Genomic DNA, 21,213 nt, shown 5'->3' on the forward strand with positions numbered 1-21,213 from the left:
AAGGTTGTGTCTTCAATATTCCACGAAAATGGCTGAAATTTGGTATTTAGTCTTCATTGTGATATAAAACTGTTCGCCAGAAATATGTCTGTACAGGTCCACGCTTTCATATTGCCCCATTTCTGACTAAAATTCGTCGGTATAGGTCCACGTTTCGGTATAGCCCCCATAGAACGGTACCTCCCGATTTTCGTAATACTGAAGATTGTGACGTCAATATCCAACGGAAATGGCTGAAATTCGTTATTTCGTCTTCCAAGAGTTATAAAATATTCCAGAAGAGTATTATCAGTATAAGCCCACGTCTTCCTATATCCCCATAGAATCGTACTTCTTGATTTTCGGTATTTTTTAAGTTTTAGCCACATTCTCTTGCCGAAATATAGGAAATTTGGTAGTTCGTCTTCTTTGAGCCTATAAAGTTTCCGTCAGAAATTTGTCGGTATAGATCGACGTTTTGAAATAGCCCCATTAGAATGGTGCCTCACATTGTTTTACCGAAATTGCTGAAATTTAGTATTAAGTTTTCTTCATACACCAAAGGAAACTAATTATTCTATTTTACTTCAATACAACTTGTGGTGGAGGGTATAACAAGTTCGGCCCGGCCGAACTTAACGCCGTTCTTACTTGTTTTATCTAAATTTACCTGAATTTTGCTAATTTTGACAGTCTTTTATTTAACTTGCTTTGGTTCGTTTAGTTCAAATCTGGTAACTCATTTTTAACACAGTTGCAGTTGACCAATCGAACTGAAACTTTACACACTTTACAGATTTAGATGACAATGCATGAATATGGAATCAAAACCAATATTGCTCCATTTTATAGTGCTTTAACGGTGTTATATTTAAATTGCATTTCAAATCTGGTAACTCAATTTTGACACAGTTGCAGTTGACCATTCGGACTAAAACTTTGCACACTTTTCAATACATGAATATGAAATTAAAACAAAGATTGGTCCATTTTACAGTGCTTAACGGTGTTTTATTTAACTTGCATTTCAACTCTAGTAACTCATTTTCCACACAGTTTCAGTTGACCAATCGAACTGAAACCTTGCACACTTTTCAGATTTGGATGACAATACATGAATATGGGCCCAATTTTTCCTACAGCCCCCAGATTTCAAGTGTTATGAGGATTTTATCGTCATTTTGAGGCCCAATTGGCTGTAAGTTGGCATTTGGAGTTCCCAATGGTACAGAAACTTCTGCACAAAAAATTGTTGACATAGGTCCAGGATTTTATATAGCCCCCATATAGTGGTACCACCGGATTTGAAGTGTTTTAAGGATTTTATCTTCATTTCTAGCCAGAATTGGCTGTAACTTGGCATTTGGAGTCCCCCACCAAAAATTATGGACATAACACCAGGTTTTGGTATAGACTTTATATAACGGTACTACACGATTTCAGGCATTTTAAAGTTTTTATCTAAATTTTCGGCCTAAACTTACTATAATTTTGTTCTAAGTGGTCAAAAAAATTTATTTACTAAAAAGTTAAAAATAAAATATAATTTAAAAAAATTAAACTAGGAAATAATTTGTCGGTGAGCCTCAGTAAATATATTCTTTCTCATGATGGAATCTCTCAAATAAAACGCTTGCATTTAAATTATAAATGGTGGCAAAATTAAACGGCAAGCGTTTTATTTGGGAGATTCCATCATGAGAAAGAATATATTTATTGAGGCTAACCGACAAATTATTTTCTAGTTTTAAGTGCATTTCTAAATAAAACACTAAAACTTAATTTTTTTAAATTATATTTTATATTTAATTAATTTTAATTGAAGACACTAATGTAAAAATGTAAAAAAAAAAACAAAATTATTTCATTAATTTACTCTTAGCAATCGCAGTTTTAATGAAAGAAAATGAAGTGGATACTTTTGACTGTGACTCAATTATGTGACAAGTAACCTAACGCAAAAATCCACTTTTATCAAAGGGGGTTCTCATCAAGTAAAAAGTAGGTCTGTTCGTTTACTCAATAATTTGTACACATTTGTACAAGTCCAGTAACTTTTTGTAATCGACTAAGGTATTTTTGCATGGTACTGTAGGGTAAACGAACATCCAGTAAAAATTTGCACAAATTAAAAAAAAATTAGAAAAAATAGTAATCATTCGAATTCCATTACCAAATAGGACTTAAAATTTTAGTAATTAATCGAAATTTAATACAAAAAAATTCAAGAAAATCGAAGAGTACAATCATTGATAAAAATTGATTTTAAATTTTAAATCGCGAAAATTGCTCCCAAGACCACTGTGCAAGAATGTTTTCCATTTTTTTTATTAGATAGCTGATAAAACAACAAAAAATATAAAAAAGATTTTTTCTATTTGAACCAATATTAAAGAAGTTATGAGTATTTCTCTGCACATAGTTTTTACAGAATTCTACTTTTTCAAGGCCGTTAGTCAAAAAAATCTGAAAATACTCTGATGGGCAGCATCAAGACAGCAAAAAATAAAGGAAATCAAAAACCACTTTTTGAAAAAGCGGATTTTACTCTCAAATCCCCATATATACATTCTTGATCAGCATAAAATCTCAGTCGTTATAACCATGTCCGTAACCATGTCCTACAAAACTTTCCCCCAGAAATTTTTCATGTGCGTTCACGCTTTGAAATACCGATTTTCGGTATTTTGAATGTTTTGGCCACAAAATCTTACCAAAGTGGCGGACATTTGGTATTTAGTCTTCTTTGGGGATATACAAGTTACAGCATTATCTTACCAAAATGTCAGAAATTTGGTTTACGGGTTCTCAAATTGGATGGTCCTACAATACTGCTCGATGTGAAGTTTTTTTAAAGGATTAGTCTACTGTAGTGACTGCAAGTTGGTATTTCGGATTCTCAATGGGTAGAAAACCTCCACGAAGAAAATGATCAACATAGATTCATATTTTGGTATATTCTAGTTCAATTGAACGAACTCGTCCACTATCTCGTTCAATGGACTCCGGTAGTTTATATGAAAGAACTGTGTATACGCAATTTCACATGTTTAACTTGTTGATTTGTATGACGTGAGGAGATTGCCCAACTCTAGTATATTTTCAGTATGAAGGGCGACCAAATAAAATATGAAATTTTATGACGATCGGTTAACGTTAAACCGTGCCAACCTAGCGATCTTTATTTTCATAGTAATTTGTATGGGGCCCAAGATGCAATTGCACGAAAATTTTCTAAAGGCCGCAATTATGGTCCAATCAATGAAAAACATTACCAGTTCATTGTTGTGGCTAAAATACGATTGCTACAAAAATTTATGACACTCGTTTAACGATAACCCGTGCCCACCGATCTTTATTTCCATAGTACTTTGTATAGGAGCCAAGGGGGAATTTTCAGAAAATCGCTCTACAGGTTATCAGTTCATTGCTGTGGATAAAATACAAATCCTACAAAAATTTGTAAAAAATCGTCTCGGATTTTCATATTAGCTATAGTAGAGGGTCCAAATTACCCAAAATCGGACAAATATGCATATTGGGATACATCAAAATCTGATCCGATTTTCATAAATTTTTGTAAGATTCGTTTTTTAGCCACAACGATGAACAGGTAAAATTTTTTGATCGTTTGGAAAATAATTACAGCCCGTATCGTTCTTTGTTCTGCTCTGCTTAGTTCGTCTGTTTTTTTGTTACCAACAAGTCCCTTATGACCTGGGAACCATGTATGAACAACTCTAGTAGACGCCCTAATTTAGTTTGTAAAGCACGCAGGCATGTCCGTATCCTCTACCTCTCCACATTCCTTGCGCACGTAGCCTTCCTTACAAGCCGCGCTTGCTTTGATGTGTATATCTATTGCCAGAATATGCATCATTATATGATATCGATGCCTTACTTCCTCAACCTCGTATCTTAAAACAAGTGAGCAAAGGCTATAGTCGGGACGGGGCCGACCATGTGATACCCTACACCGCTACCCCTGTGCATAAGCTTTTCACTGGTAAACATTTATTTTAGGGAAAATAATCCGACTACCACCAAACATATTTTGGTTTTTAATCAAAAAAATATGCCTCTTTCTCTCTGGGACCCCCATAAGCAACCAAAATTTTGTGACCATCCTATCAAAATATCGACCTGTAGAATGGAAGAATTAAATGCATTACCGACTATTGTGGTATATCCCTTCTTTGACCACCTTCGCCAACCTACTTTACACCAATGTACAGGTAATATTTTCGTCTTCCATTGACAGGCTTTGCTATTAAAATAACCCTACCAGAAATCGATATATTCACAAAGAATAAAATTTTAAATTTGTCTCCACATGAGTTTTTCCCCATTCCGATCCATAAATATTATCCGACTATCACCAAAATCAATAGGCATCTTCCTCTGTGGGGCCCCCATCAACCCCCAAAAATTAGTGACTCTCCGATCAAAATTCCAAACTGTAGCGTGATTACAAAAAAATGGAAAATTTGGATATATTATATTTTATAATATACTAGCAAAATGCCCGCTACTTCGTATGCGGAAAGGGAATAATACACAAATAAACGGAAAGGTTTTTGTTATCAGGGGATAAATACCTTCTTGTAAAACAATAGTGGCATAGATTAATATTTTTAAATATTCATTCTAAAATGACAAGAATAAAAAAAGAATTGTTCAAAAGATACGTTTGACTTTTTGATTTTAGTGTATTACTTAGAAACCGCATTCGCGTTAACATGAAAGCAATAGTACACTTTTCAGTACACTTTTCCATGGTATTACATGTAGAAACCTTTTATATATTTTAAAGGCGGCTTTTCATAAACATTCTGATCCAATCTCAACAGCAATCCTCATAACAAATTCATTTATTGGTTCACTGAATGCCAGTGCTTCAATATTTGGTATTATTTAATACTTCTAGTACATTGTTGTACTACCACCTCTAACAGTGAACCTAACAAATAAATAGTACTTTTCGTAAACATAAGTGCGATATTCACAAAAACTATCTCAATACTACACTCCAACAGTAATCTTAATTCTAAATTTCAGGATGATAGCTCTATCCGTGCACCCACACTTTCCAAAACTACCTCAATCCTATACTCCAACAGCAATCTTATTTTCAAATTTCAGAATTCAAGCTCTATCCGTTCAAATCCAAAATAGTACCAAATTTAGTAAATTTTAAAAACGAATTTCCAAAAGACCTCCAAATCTCAATTCTTCACTCCAACAGTAATCTAAATTCCAAATGTGAGTATTCACACTCCATCCGTTCTCCAAAGTCAATATTGTATCAAATTTGTACCATTTAGTAGTTTTCCGTACAGATAAGTACGAATTTCCCAAACCGCCTCCATATCTCAATCCTACACTTCATAAGTAAACTTAATTCCAAATTTCAGCTTTCCTGCTATATCCGTTCACCCAAATACAGATTGTATCAAATTTAGTACCATTTAGTACTTTTCGTAAGCATAAGTCCGAATTTCCAAAGCTGTATGCATAGCTCAATCCTACACTCCAACAGTAATATTAATTATAAATTTCAGGATCCTAGCGCTATCCGTTCACCGAAAACCAAATGGTACCAAATTTAGTACCATTTAGTTTTTTCCGTACATAATAAGTACGAATTTCCAAAACTACCTCATCCTATACTTAAACAGCAATCTTATTTTCAAATTTCAGAATTCCATCTCTATCCGTTCAATAAAATCCAGATAGTACCAAATTTAGTACCTTTTAAGTACGAATTTCCAAAAATACTTCCGTAACTCAATTCCACACTCCAACAATAATCTTAATTCCAAATGTGAGGATTCCAACTCCATCCGTTCTCCAAAATAAATATTGTACCAAATTTAGTACCATTTAGTACTTTTCGTACACATAAGTACGAATTTACAAAACCAACCTCATATCTCAATCCTACACTTCAACAGTAATTTTAATTCCAAATTTCAGGGTTCCAGCTCTATCCGTTCATCCAAATCCAAATTGTACTAAATTTAGTACCATTTAGAACTTTTCGTGCACATGAGTACGAATTTCCAAAACCATTTCCTTTTATAAACACCACTTCCCAACCATAACAAATTCCAAGATTCTACCTATATCCGTTCAAAATATACAATTGGTACTAAATTTTATAACTTTTAGTACTTTTCGTACACTTATAGGTCGAAATTCCAAAAACCCTTTGGTACATATTTCTAACTCTTCACCAGTGACCCTCATTCCAAATTTCAGAATTCTAGCACTTCCCGTTTGACTAATACAAAGCGTAGCATATTTAGTATCTTTTAGTACTTTTCGTACCCTTCCAGTTCGAATTTCCAAAAACCAAGCCTTATCTCACTCCTACATACCAACAGCAACCTACACTCAAAATTTCAAGCTTCTAGCTTCAGCCGTTTCGTCTGGGCGATGATCTGTCACTCACTCACTCACTTATCACTAAGCTCTTTTATATATATCGATTTTGCGATATCTCGGTTGCGTCAATGTAAAGGACATATTTTCTTCTTCCATTGGCGGGCTTTCCTTTTGGAATACTCCCACTAGAAGCGGAAATATTCGCATAAGAAAAAAACGTTGACTTTTCTCCAATAAGCTTTTCGCTTATTCCGACTCCTGAATATTATCCGACCATCACCAAAATAAATAGGCTTCTTCCTCTGTGGGAACCGCATAAAATTCCAAAAACTTCGTGACGATCCGATCAAAATTGCGACCTGTGATTGCGTGATTACAAAAAAATCGGAAAATGGGATGCATTATCGGGTATTGCCATATCTCTGCTATTTTACCACCTACGACAACCTACTTTACATCGTTGTAAAGGTGATATTTTCTACTTTCCTTGCCAGGTTTTGCTTTTGATATACCTCTTAAAGAAACAGAGATATTGGCTTTGAAATAAAACGTTGACCTTTCTCCAAATGAGTGTTTGCCCATTCCGACCCCTGAACATTATCCGACCATCATCAAAATCAATAGGCTTCTTTCTCTTTGGTACCCCCATTAACCCCCAAAATTTCGTGACGATCCGATCAAAATTGCGACCTGTAGCGTGATTACAAAAATATCGGAAAATGGGATGCATTATCGACTATTGCCATATCTCTGCTATTTTACGAACTACGACAAACTACTTTACATCGTTGTAAAGGTGATATTTTCTACTTTCCTTGCCAGGTTTTGCTTTTGATATACCTCTTAAAGAAACAGAGATATTGGCTTTGAAATAAAATGTTGACTTTTCTCCAAATAAGTTTTTTGCCCATTCCGACCCCTAAATATTATCCGACCATCGCCAAAATCAATAGGCTTCTTCCTCTGTGAGACCCCCATTAACCCTCAAAATTTGGTGACGATTCGATCAAAATTGGGATCTGTAACATGATTTCCAAAAAAAATGGATAAATGGGATGTATTACCGACTATTGCGATATCTCCGTTATTTGGTTACCTACGCCGACCTAGTTTACATCATTGTAAAGGCGGGATCTTCTACTTTCATAGTCAGGCTTTGCTTTTGGAAAGTTTCCAACCAAAGCTGTGATATTCGTCAATATAATTAAAATCGCAAAAAATTAAAATTGGGGTTTTATTTGCTACTATTGTGATATCATCGTTGTTTGATCACCTACGAGCACCTACTTTACATCAGTAGAAAGGTGATATTTTCTGCTTTCATTGTCATTGTTTTGCTTTTGGTAGACCCCATGTAGAAGCTGAGATATTCGCTTTGGAAAAAAACGTTGTCTTTTTATCATTCATTTTGGTGTATATAAGTATGGGTCTACGACCATTATTTCGATGCGTTACAAACTTTTTAGCCGAAACCAACTTATAATACCCCCCGCAAATAGTGGTGTAGGGTATAAAAATGGGATTTTGACTTTTTCGTATCTAACGATTTCTATGTTTGTGTTTTATTGCCATAACCACTTATTATCTCAATATGTTGTCGTGGTTCTCTAAATATTAATAAAATATATTCTCGTATCTCTTCACTCCTATTTTCATAACTGCTTCAAACTCGTATCTTAATAAATGAACAATAATGTTTGACTGACAATCAATGCCCAGGTGAAACAGCGGAAGCTAGGATCTTGAAATTTGGGGTGAGGGTTAGCCTTGGGGCGTCGCCGAATCGGAACGGCGTGTCTTACGACACCACTTTTTAGTGAAGTTTAAATTCTGAGGAAATGTAAGCCGACAGTCTGAGGGGATTTGTCACCACCGAAAATTTTGATGTTCTGGTCAGGGATTGATCCGCAGACAATCTGAGTGCAAGGCGGTCGTGCATACCACTGCCTATGCAATAGTTACCATAAAAGCAGACAGTCTTTATGGTGGTAAGTGGACGATAAAAGTGGAATAATGACATTCATTATCTACGTCGCTGATGGTGTGTATGTTTGAGGTACCACGAACAAAATAACCATATACTCACAATGCAGCGTGATAGAAGAGGAAAGGATATACATCTTTTGGCGTTTGTCGCTATGACATGCTCTTTTGTTGTAATGGACCCACAAACATTAGATTTGATTTACTGCCTCAAACTCGTATCTCAAAAAATGCGTTTCATGCGTAAATTAAAAAAGATTTGTATATTATCCCTACTAATATGCATAGATGTACTTAATTCCCTAATATTGCATTTTACACTTTTACCCAAACACGGATGTATCAAAAGATAAACCGTTTTTTGTCTCTCCTGAAAAGTTGTATTTTTTAAGATACGAGGTTGAGGAAGGAAGGCATCGATATACAATCTTGTACGGAATTTGACACTAACATTACAGCCCAGTTCATTCAGCTGGGTATTGCTGTTACCTTATATTGTTCAACCATGTATATTCACCATAATTATTGCAGAAACTGTTTTTATCGTACGTACAACATCTTCTTGATATATTCGTGTCGAAAAACCCACAAAAAATATTTGTTTGAATCCGAGATTAACGAAATTCTAGGTATAATCGTAAAAAAACGTTTTTGAGCTGATGGAAAAAACCTGCTGATGGAAAAAACCTGCGACCGGATTCGTAAATAATTCGCCGATTTCAGTTAGAACCACAAAAGCCGTGTTGACCAGCGTTATCAATCCTACTCAGCTTCATGGGGCTGAAAATCAGACAAAGTCCGTTGCAGAAAGGAAAGATTAGATATAAAATCTGTTGATATATTTAAAAACCTCAATGAATAACTCGGTTTGAGAAAGAACCAGAAGAAAGCCCATAACAAGTTGCTATTCAAATAATGTGACCAAAATTTTGAAAAAACCGAAAATCGGGAGTACCGTTCTATGGGGGATGTAACAAACCGAGAAATTTCTGGAGGAAAATCGGGAGTTACCCTTCTATACGAAAATGTCGACCTATACTCTCTGGTGCAGAATTTTATATCCCCCAACGAAAACTAAATACCAAATTACAGGCATTTCGGTGGAATATTGAGGCCACAACCTTCAAAATACCGAAAATCTGGAGGTGCCCCCATAGACTATATGGAAACGTGGACCTATACTGATTATTCTCTTTTGGAATGGTTTATATTTTTTTAGGTATATAAAATATCGAAAATCCCAACCGACAAATTTCTGGTGGAAAGCGTTATAACCCCAAGGAAGACTAAGTATCAAATCTCAGTCATTGGGGTATTGAGGCCACAACCTTAAAAATACCGACAATCGGGTGGTAGCCTTCTATGGGGGCTATATGGAAATGTGGACCTATACTGAAAATTCTCTTCTGTATGCGGGCTTTGACGACGTCATTTTTAAATTAATCCAAATTTTGTCGATGATGTTGACTAGGACATAGCTAGTAAATAATTGATGTACATTAATAAAAACATACTTTGATTTTTTTAATTATTTTGGTTCAATTAGCGCTAAGTCATCTGGTATAAAAGCCAGGGTGGCTGATAAGTTTTAGTATCTTCCTAAACGAAATGTTTACCTGTAAAAAACTTATGGTGTAGGGTATCGCTGCCTTTGCTCACTTGTTTATTAATACTTTGTATTTCTTAACATGTATGCGTATGATTGTTATTAATTAGAATAATTATAATAACAGTCATACGCACTGGGGTTCCAATGTTAGGAAATACAAAATAATAATAAAAATTCTTATAATTTTGATATCGAAAAATTTTGGTTAAACTTTAATTTCAACATTAAGAAGATTTTGTATGTAGTTGTCTGGCTGGTTAACATCATAACTCTCAAAGAGGGTATAAACTTTTTCCATCTTAAAATTTCTTCCAAACTAATACAAAGTTGGAATGTCTACTTTCGGATACCCCGCCCCACTAAAGTTCACACATTTTTGTTTAAGGACAGTTTAAAGGCTGTTCCAGGATAGATTGATATTCTCACCGAAAGTAGTTCTTGTCGTAATGACTAGAACGATATATTTGTTTTCGTAGACAAATCCATGCTTCCCATCATAATAGCCCAAAGCCTTTAAAATCCTACTAAATGGCCACCTAAAACGGCTGGTGGGCACAATAACTGCCAAAAGCTGTGACCTTGAACATCGTAATATTTACTCAAACCATTCCTGCAGATACCTCGTCCACAAAAGTTCGACACTTTTGAGCTTAAATCCAGTTTAAGACCACTTCTCGGATCGTGTTGTAATTACAATATCGGATATAGCATTACGTAGAATTGCAACAACTATTTTGATGATGCTAAACAGGTCAATATTTTCAACAACATAAACTAATTCCAATGGATAATTCTGGTTGGGTTTCAGTTAGATTATTACAAATCTAAGAAATTTTAAGCACAAATGCAAACTTATAGCTATTTTCTTCTTCTTTTATTTTCAGATTAGAACATTATATCTTGGAGTATGTTTACCATCAACCTGCAGCACTGATGATGTGAAAGCAATAGCACTTCACGCTCAACGACCTATTGATTCCCACGAAATCTCATTGATGGATGTACGAATGCCTACAGATAAAGAATTTAACATTTTCGAAGATCGAACATTCTGGATTTTAATGTTAGTACACACCTTCTTTTTTTGTAATCCAACATATGCCAATAATTTTTTAATACATCTTCATTTACCTTCTAGCGTGGTCTCAACAATTGTAGCTTGCCTAATATTTGCCGGTACTATATACGAAGTTTACCTGAGAAGGCGTTTCCGCGAAGCCTTGCGTCAACAGGACAAAGAAATGATGAACAACAGTGAAACATCATCGGGTATAGGATGTGCATCATCGGATTACAGTGATTCTGTGACAAATGAATCGTTAAAAAAAGAATCACTTAAGGATTTGAATATTGTTCTAAATTTACCACACACAGTGACGGAATGTGGTCCGGTTACCAGTGCAAGCACTTCAGACGAACATCTAGAAGGTCATCTTCATGAACCAGAAAAGCTTAGTGTTTACTCAGAACTGTTACTCTCGTTTTCGGCTATAACAAATTTCAATGCCATTTGCGATCGTAATGTTGGCTCAGATACCATACCCTCCATTCACGGCATGAGAGCTTTTTCAATGGCTTGGGTTATACTCGGCCATACCTGCATTGTAATCTTCAAGTACTCCGACAATATGGAATTGCGTAAAGATGTAGAAAAGAACTTCTTCTTCCAGGCCATTACCAATGGGCCATTTAGTGTGGATACCTTCTTCTTTATTAGTGGATGTCTGGTATCGTATTTGTACTTCCGCACGAATGCCAAAGGTAAACTGAATAAACTGATAAAAGGAACAAACGAATTTACCAGATGTACAGCGCACTTTTTCGGTTTGGTCATATACCGTTTTATGAGGTTGGTACAGTCAAATTTGAAAATGGTAAAATAATTACCTTGAAAATTCAAATTCATGATTTTCTCCTTTCAGATTGACCGCTCCTTATATGTTTGTGTTGGGTGTTGTTCAGGTATCCATGAAATATTTGGCAACATATTCAATATTTGATCCTCCCACAATGGATCATGTAACATGTCCCGATTATTGGTGGCGTAATGCCCTCTACATTAACACTCTCTTCCCCGTCGAACAAATGGTGAGTTCAGAGAACTGGAATAGATTATTTTAATTTTTCCCTTGATACCTTTTCTTTCATTCTCTTCTAGTGTATGTTGTGGAGTTGGTATCTAGCTAATGATACCCAATTTTACATCATTGGAGCCCTAATACTTATTGTGGGAGTTCGTCATTTTAAATTATCGGCTGTGACAACAGGTGTCTTCTTGGTGATGTCTTGGATAACAACGGCCGTAATTGCTTTCACGAATAATCACAGACCTGATTCTGATGATCCGTTGGCTTTGTTTGACAAGATTTACGACAAACCATGGACTCGCTTGGGACCCTATTTGATTGGTATGGCTGTTGGATGGATTTTGTTCCGTACCAATTGCAAGATACGTTTATCAAAAACCAAAGTCGCCATTGCCTGGACATTAGCTTCGTTGAATCTTTTTGTTTTGATATTCGGTTTATATCGTGCTGAGTTGTCACAATTTACTGCTGCACTTTACAGTTCATTGAGTCACTCAGCATGGGCGCTGTCGCTGGCTTGGATAACCATTGCCTGTTCAACAGGATATGGAGGCTTTGTCAACACATTGCTTTCGGCCCCTTGCCTCTATCCATTCTCCAGAGTTACTTATTGTGCATATCTGGTTCACCCTATTGTCATACGTTCAATGGCTCTAAACACCGATTCACCTCTACATTTGGGCGGCGACACAATGGTAAGAGTATTTTAAAATCGTTTTATGCAACAATATATATCTCCCGCTTCCCTTCCTTAGGTAATCATGTTCTTTGGCTTTGTTGTGGCTTCCTACTTGCTCTCGTTTGTGGTTTCAATGTCATTTGAAGCTCCTGTAGTCACAATGCTCAAGATTTTATCGCCTAGTCGAAAAAAGCGTTTGGCGTAAGAGGTGCTAAACTTTACGCCGCCGCCAGGCCTCAGGGGCCAGAAGTACGCTTTCAAATTGTTTTATTATCGTAATGTTTAACTATTATTATTTTAATTATGATTATGTACATATATATGTAACTACTGAATATTTGTTATTAATTAGTAAGTTTATTCATACAACCACAAGACAACGAACTTCCTCTATTTATCAACAACGAATCACATCATTCGCTCGCACATTCTTGTCATCATTCTACGAATCTCTAATCTAACGTCACTCAATAACATCATCCCACTAACGAATCATATTCGAATGAATGCAGTTTGAATCGAGTGCATAATTCGAATTCAAAACACAAAATGTGAAAGCAGTCCTATTGTCTGGGGCTGCAAATTATTTGACATTAATTTTGTATCTATGTATGTGCTAAACTAGCTATTTTTGTAAATTAAGAAACAATTCTACAACCTTATTCATGAAACAGTTGTATCATTTTCACCTTTTTACAATTACAACAACTATTTAACTTATTTTACTTAAATTTCCCCTACTCTCATTTCTCCTATCGATGATTATGTAAAAGTGTTATAATTTAATTTTATATTTAACATTAAATTACAAGTAAATAAACGAAACGCATACAATATTGCAATAAAATTTTCCACACACATACACTTTTCATTAAATACACATCGAATCTAGTATATACATATTTCTAAATAAAACCGAACGAAAAATATTACAATATGCATTTTTTATTTTGTTCTTTATTTAATCCACTGTTTTGAAATTTGCAAAAATTAATACATGTGTTCCAGCATTAAAAAGTATTTACAATTATACCAGTTTTTACAATTTACCATTTTTGAACATTTTTGCTCTGTTCCAGAACCTGCAAGGAGCTACTATTTTTTACTACGATAACATTTGTTCCTTTATGTTATCGAAAAAACTAGTAAAAATTAATAGATTCGTGGAATACTAGTCTGGCCAATTGTGTTCTCTTATACCAAAACACAGGCATTTTGCCATTTCATAAAATACGGAAAGAGCCCACATGTATCCCATGCTGGGCAGATATTTCGCATTTACTCCATGGACGGTATACGCTATAGTTCTTTATAACATAAGCGATTACATCTTTGTCTAGAATAACGCACTGTGGTCCAGAAATCGATTTTCCTGGCCAAACCCCCAATTGTTTGTCGTCATCGATGGTTAATTTCTATATGGGATTCGATAGTAAACATATCGAAACTAAGGAAACCAAAAAATTAGGTCAAAATATTTGAAGATGTATGCGTGGCGTGCTCCTAAAGACGTCATTTTTTCCCAATTTTGGGAAATACTTAATTTTTGCAAATTTCTGGAGAAAGAAATAGCTATTTCTCGGAAACTGACAGATATTTGCTTTGTTCCAGAACCTGCAAGAAGCTACTATTTTTTACTACGATAGCATTTTTCCCTTTATGCTATCGGAAAAAATAGTAAAAATTAGTAGATTCTTACAGTTCTGGAACAGACCAATTGTGTTCGTTATTTTTTAGGTAGGTAGGATTCTTGCCTTTACCGCAGCGTTTACACTAAGTGAGCTATTTAATTTTAACTCGGGTGCTAAATTTTAGTGAAATTCCATATATGCTTTTGTACCCGATCCGTCCGTTTAACACTTTTATAAATTTATTGAAATGACAGGGCAAAAAAGTGTGCTTTCCCTTTCCGTTTTCCCATATGAATTATAGATTTTTTACACAAATGGAAATTTTTAAATATATAATTTTTTTGAAAACCCAAGGAGTATTTTTTTAATTTTTGAACAAATTTTATTCTTTGAAATTTTTTTTTTTAATTTTTTTGTATTTTTATGGTTTGTTTATTGGTGTTTGACCTTTTTAATAGATTGGAAAATTTGAATAACTAGTCGTTTACACCAGACGATTTGTCTACAAATACAACTCTGATTTACTAACACATATATACATTTGGCGGTTGTCTCCCAGTTAAGAAAAATTTGACATTTTTTGTAAAAATGTATGAGATAATAATTGAAAAGTGTTGAAAACAAAAGAACATGAACAAAAACAAAATATGTGAACGGAAAACAAAAGGAAATCGATAACTTTAATTCATAATTTCGACAACTGAAAAACAGTTGTAAAAGTTGTGAGATTTTGACAATCAATACATGAAGTCCACTGTCCTGTCATTTTTAAACACAGAGTAACTCAAACACACTCATAATTTGATGCATAATATGAAAAAAAATTAACATTTTAACTTTGACTTTCAATTCCTCTGCAACTACTACACCGAATATAGTTGTTTTTGATGCATCTGTCGAACAATGGTTTAATTATGAAATCTCTATCCGTTCAAAAGTTACAGAGTTTTGACCAGGACACAAACTATTGTGATGTCGCACAAAAAGTTTTTGCGCGTTCAGCTGATTCAGTTTTTGTGTTTGTGTGGTCATGTCACTCGACTTCGAAAACAAATACGTAATTGGTATGTTCCTTTACTTTTAAAAATGGTAATAATGGCAAAAAAATGATAAAAGTGGTGAACTGCTCTCATATAAATTGTATGCTTGAACACTTTGCGGGTTAAAAGTGGTAAACACTGGTAATCTCAGGTACGTAAAGGAACACGACTATTAGGTGTGTTCATTTTCTCAATAATTTGTACAATTTTGTACAAGTCCAGTAAATTCTTGTAAACGGCCAAAGTCTTTTGCATTGTACTGGAGAGCAAACGAACAACATCCAGAAATAGTAAAAACACTCAAACAGCAATAATACATCATACGACCTATTAGCCCATTTGCACTTAACCGGATCTAATAAACCCACCGGGTTTCAAACGTCAATTATGTAGCGCAAACGTCAAATAAATACTCGTAATGAAGGTTAACCCGGCAAAAAGCTATAATGCAAACGCCTTTGTTTATGTTGTAAAACTTTTTTCGACCAAAATAGATGAGAACATTCCGGCGTATAAATCTTTATTTGTCTATGATATGACTTCATTGGTAGGATTTAAGGTGTGAACAGAACGAAATACGCCGCTTTTTTCATGCTCAGTTTCATGCATGGTGGAATAAGAAGGTGTTACATCAAATCATGTCAAACGTCAAATTTGCTCACAATAATGCATTAGTGTGAATTGCTTGTTTACATTTTGTATGTGATTTTATTCACAATAACGCATTTTGAAAACTGGTATGAAGATCAGCTGTTTTTGGCGTTACACCTTATTATTCCACCATGGTTTCATGTCAAAGATTAAAGGCCAAGTTCTACCTAATTCAAATGCTGTCTTATTAATTTGAATTAGGTAGTACTTTGCCTTTAGTCTTTCATTATGTTTCTACCTTTAGCGCATAATCAGGTGTTATTTGCTAAATCTGGCCATGATATAACAGATTTACCATACAAAATTAAATCCTCGTATTGGCAGGATTTGTTTTTAATCCGGCACAAATCCTTCTATACAACTCTGTTTTGTAGAAAAAAGTAGGCCTGTTCGATAACTTCGCAAGTAAAAAGTATTTCTTGCAAGTACTTCTCAGTTCTCTTTTATTAAACAAGTTCTTTATCGAACAACAAATTTTTAAAAAACTGTTGGGCTATCGTTCGAAAAAAGCATTAATAGTGGCAGCACCTTTTTCGAGTCATCCATTACATTTGAAAAATATATGAAAAAAATTGTTATCACTGCGGCATATACGGTTCGTTGAGCGTCGCGTTATAACAACCACATGAAAACTTCAAGAACAAACTGGGCATCACTTATGCTTGGTTCACATTTATGAAATCCACTCGATTTCAACTGTCAATTTTTTTGCGTATACGTCAAATGAAAACTCATCTGAAATCGATTGGATTTCATTTGACGTTTAATATCCCGGTTACACTATTGAAGGTTAACCCACTGGGTTTAATAGATCCAGTGGGTTAATCTTTGCTGGTTACACTTAGCTTTTCGAGGATATAAACTGTCAGCTGATGTTTGTTTACGTATACATACAAAATAACTAATAAAGTCTTGTTTTACACTTACAATTTCTCGTATGAGATATCGTCCCCTCTTTGCTCATATTGGTATATTTTACACACAGGGATACAGTTTTGTATCATGGTATCAAGCGTACTTTTTGTTAAAAAAGTGTCTAATGTAAAAAATAAATAATTTTATGATTTTCAAATAACTTTAGATTTATTAACTCCATAAAATCTCATGCGAACAATCGTAGACGTGTAAAACACGACTAACTCTGTTGCAAAAACAGTTGCAACTTTTGGTACTTTTTGAGTAGAGTTGGATTTTTTTGCACAAATACCGAATACAACACTGTATTTTTGGTGGATTTGTGCCGGATTTAAAATAAACCCAGTCGTGAGAGGATTTAATTTTTGTATGGCAAATCTGGTCAGATTTGACCAGATTAAGCAATAAATCCTCATGAAGTGGGTTAACCCGGTAAAAAGCTGTAGTGTAACCGTGCTATAAGCAAAGGAATTGACAGTTGAAATCGAGTGGATTTCGTAAATGTAAACCAAGCATTACACTTGTTTCATGTGGTTGTATGTGCCGCGGCCTTACCTTATATAAATATGCACCTCGAAATAATCATTGTAGACCCCACAAACTATATATATTCTTGATCAGCGTGCAATTCTACATCGATATAGCCATGTCAGTCCGTCTGTCGAAATCACTCTAGTGTCTGAACGGATTGAAGTAGGTGGATCAATTTTGGTAGAATCTATTATACTTACGTAGGACATTTGGTATTGAAAGCGGGCTATGTAGGTTCACATTTCCATATAGCCCCCATACAAAGCGACGCGTGTCGCGTCGTCGTTTTAAGGATTTTTTTATTTGTCCCATTTTACCACAGAATTGATTGTAATTTGGTATTTTGTGTCTCCAGAGGCTAAAAACATTTCTACAAAACTTTGTTTATACAGGGGCTGGATTCTCGTTCTATGAAAATTTGAAATGAAAAATATTTACCTTATAAAATGTTTCATTTGACATTTATTTCCTTTATAAAACTTTTCATTTCAAATTTTCATAGAACAAGAATTGAGCCCCAGGTATATGTTTTGGTATAGCCCCCATATATAGTACGCGTCACTTTAAGATATTTTGAATGTGCTAGTCTCATTTGGCCACAGAATCGTTTGTAACATTGTATTTTGTGTTTCCAGAGGCTAAAGCTAGGGTAAAATTAGGCAAATATTTGCTCTAGTGACCGGCAGTGTGCGCTTACTGAGAGCAAATGAGCGTAAATAATGCATTGAAATTTATGCTCATTTTCTCTCAGTAAACACACACTCCCTGTCGCTGGAGCAAATATTTGCCTAGTGTGACCCTAGCTTAAGAAACATTTCTACTATAAAATGTTCATATAGGCCCACGTTTTGACATTGCCCCCATAGGACGATATCTCCCGATTTTCGGTATTTCGAAAGTTCTAGCCTCATTATCACACCGAAATGGCTGAATTTTGGTATTTAGTCTTCGTTGGGGGTATAAAACTTTCCCCCAGAAAATTGTAGGTATAGGTCCACGCCTTAATATAGCCCCATAGAACGGTTCCTACCGATTTTCGGTATTTTGAAGGTTGTGGTCACATTAATCCGTCGAAATGGCTGACATTTGGTATTTGGTGTACTAAACGTTCCATATGAAATTTGTTGGTATAGGTCCACGCTTTTATATAACCCCCAAATAACTTACCTCTCGATTTTCGGTGTTTTGAAGGTTGTGGCCTCAATATTCCTCTGAAATGGCTGATATTTGGTATTTAGTCCCCGTTGGGGGTATAAAACTTTCCCCCAGAATCTTGTCGGTACAGCTCCACGCCTTACTAGGCGTTTACACAAGACAGGCTGTCTGCAAATACAACTCTGATTTACTAACGCATACATACATTTGTCGGCTGTCTCCCAGCTGTCCATCGTTTTTTCACAGACAGTCTGGTTAACAATTTTTTCACATTTTTGTAAAAATAAGTGAGATAATGATTGAAATGTGTTGAAAACAAATGAAATGAACATGAACAAAAACGAAACATGCGAACGGAAAACAAAAAGAAATCGACGATTGCAAATGTTTTTGCTGTTGTATGGACGCCTATGTCACACAGGCAAGTTTTGGGTTTTTGACAATCAATACATGAACCCAACTGTCCTGTCATGTGTAAACGCAGGGTTAGTATAGCCCCCCATAGAACGGTAATTCCTAGTGTTGGGCAATCTCGTTCATTGAGCGGATCGATCTTTTTCATTCCGTTCACCAAAAAGATCCGGGTCCTTTACTTCGTTCGTTGGCTCTTTTTCGTTCAACAATACATTTGACTGTATTATTTTCTTTTGAAGCCGTTCGTTCTCTGCTGCATATGACTCTGTCGCACTTTTCACCGAATCGTTCTTTTGAAAATGTTCGTTCACGAATGACACATTGTGTGCTAATGGGGGTGGTTTTGTTTCTGAACGTAGTGGTGGTGGTTTTGACATGAAAGATCCAGATGAACGAATGATGCAAAAGAAAGATATGACCGAGATGTGCTACTGAACGAGGTGAGTTACTGAGCGAGAGTAGCTCTCTGAATCATTGTTTGTTTTGTGTGGAAATTTGTGCTGCTTGCTCTAACGCAGCGTTTGTTTAGAGTTTGACTGCAAAACCAATGCTGCTAATTTTGTAAGCAGCAATGACTCGTCCATCGGGGATCTAAATGAACGATATAAAAGAATGGGCTGGATACGGATCCGTTCGTTCTTTTCACGGAATCGTTCCTTTGAGCCGGTTCGTTCATGAACGACGCAACTCTAGTAATTCCCTATTTTCGGTTTTTTGAAGGTTGTGAATATTCCACCGAAATAGCTGAAATTTGGTATTTGGTCTCCATTTGGGATATTAAATGCATATGAAATGTGTCGGTATAGGTTTCACCCATGGAAAAGAACATCCCAATTTTCGGTATTTTGAAGGGTTTAGACTCATTATAACACCGAAATGGCTAAAATTTGGTACATAGACTTCGTTGAGGGTATACAATTTTCCACCTTATATTGGTCGGTATAGGTCAACGTCTTCATATAGCTCTCATTGAACGGTACCACCCGATTTTCGGTATTTTGAAGGTTTAAAGGTCGAAACAGAATCAACCGTCGATTGCTTCCCAAATGTCAAATTATAAAGGAATGCCAGAGCCTCCTAAAGAAGAACGCAGGCGGATTTGTAAAGAGGCTCTGGCATTCCTTTATAATTTGACATTTGGGGAAGCAAGCGACGATTGATTCTGTTCTGGCCCTTAGCCTCATTATTCCACCGAAGTGGCTGAGATTTGGTATAGGTCGACGGCCTCAAATAGCCCCCATAGGACCGTACCTCCCGATTCAAGGTATTTTGGAAGTTGTGGAAATTTAGTATTTACTCGTGTACTCGTGATATTTAAATTTTGTAGTTGTTTTAAAGCAAACAGGAAGTCAATATAAAGTTTAGGTGTTTTCGTTCGCAATCATTTTCTTTCGTCATAGTCTTCGCTGTAGTTACGAAACTTTCCTCCAGAAATTATCGGTGCAGAGGCTCAATTCTGTTTCTGTGAATATGTGAAATCATGGTACAATAATTTTGAAGGTAGGTCAGGGTCGAAGAAATTGTGAAAAACATGGCCTGGGTGTATTGTTCTGTCAGAATTACCATAACTCGTTCTATGAAAATTTGAAATGAAAAATATTTACCTTATAAAATGTTTCATTTGACATTTATTTCCTTTATAAAACTTTTCATTTCAAATTTTCATAGAACAAGAATTGAGCCCCAGGTATATGTTTTGGTATAGCCCCCATATATAGTACGCGTCACTTTAAGATATTTTGAATGTGCTAGTCTCATTTGGCCACAGAATCGTTTGTAACATTGTATTTTGTGTTTCCAGAGGCTAAAGCTAGGGTAAAATTAGGCAAATATTTGCTCTAGTGACCGGCAGTGTGCGCTTACTGAGAGCAAATGAGCGTAAATAATGCATTGAAATTTATGCTCATTTTCTCTCAGTAAACACACACTCCCTGTCGCTGGAGCAAATATTTGCCTAGTGTGACCCTAGCTTAAGAAACATTTCTACTATAAAATGTTCATATAGGCCCACGTTTTGACATTGCCCCCATAGGACGATATCTCCCGATTTTCGGTATTTCGAAAGTTCTAGCCTCATTATCACACCGAAATGGCTGAATTTTGGTATTTAGTCTTCGTTGGGGGTATAAAACTTTCCCCCAGAAAATTGTAG

At 35.4% G+C, this 21,213-nt stretch overlaps 1 protein-coding gene across 1 annotated transcript in view; it reads left to right on the forward strand.

Moving 5' to 3' along the window:
- The window catches only part of LOC141398924 (nose resistant to fluoxetine protein 6), an 88,812-nt gene extending 75,161 nt beyond the window's left edge, over window positions 1-13,651 (forward strand). The window contains exons 3-7 of the mRNA XM_073976737.1: window positions 10,843-11,021; window positions 11,097-11,807; window positions 11,881-12,046; window positions 12,117-12,740; window positions 12,801-13,651. Of these exons, the coding sequence (XP_073832838.1) occupies window positions 10,843-11,021; window positions 11,097-11,807; window positions 11,881-12,046; window positions 12,117-12,740; window positions 12,801-12,929 (1,809 nt within the window). The 3' untranslated portion in view covers window positions 12,930-13,651. The remainder of the gene's footprint in view (window positions 1-10,842; window positions 11,022-11,096; window positions 11,808-11,880; window positions 12,047-12,116; window positions 12,741-12,800) is intronic.
- Window positions 13,652-21,213: the final 7,562 nt, after the last annotated feature.

This window comes from Musca autumnalis, unplaced genomic scaffold, assembly GCF_047663935.1.
Source record: "Musca autumnalis isolate F117 unplaced genomic scaffold, ASM4766393v1 scaffold_3, whole genome shotgun sequence".
Taxonomy (NCBI): Eukaryota; Metazoa; Arthropoda; class Insecta; order Diptera; family Muscidae; genus Musca; species Musca autumnalis.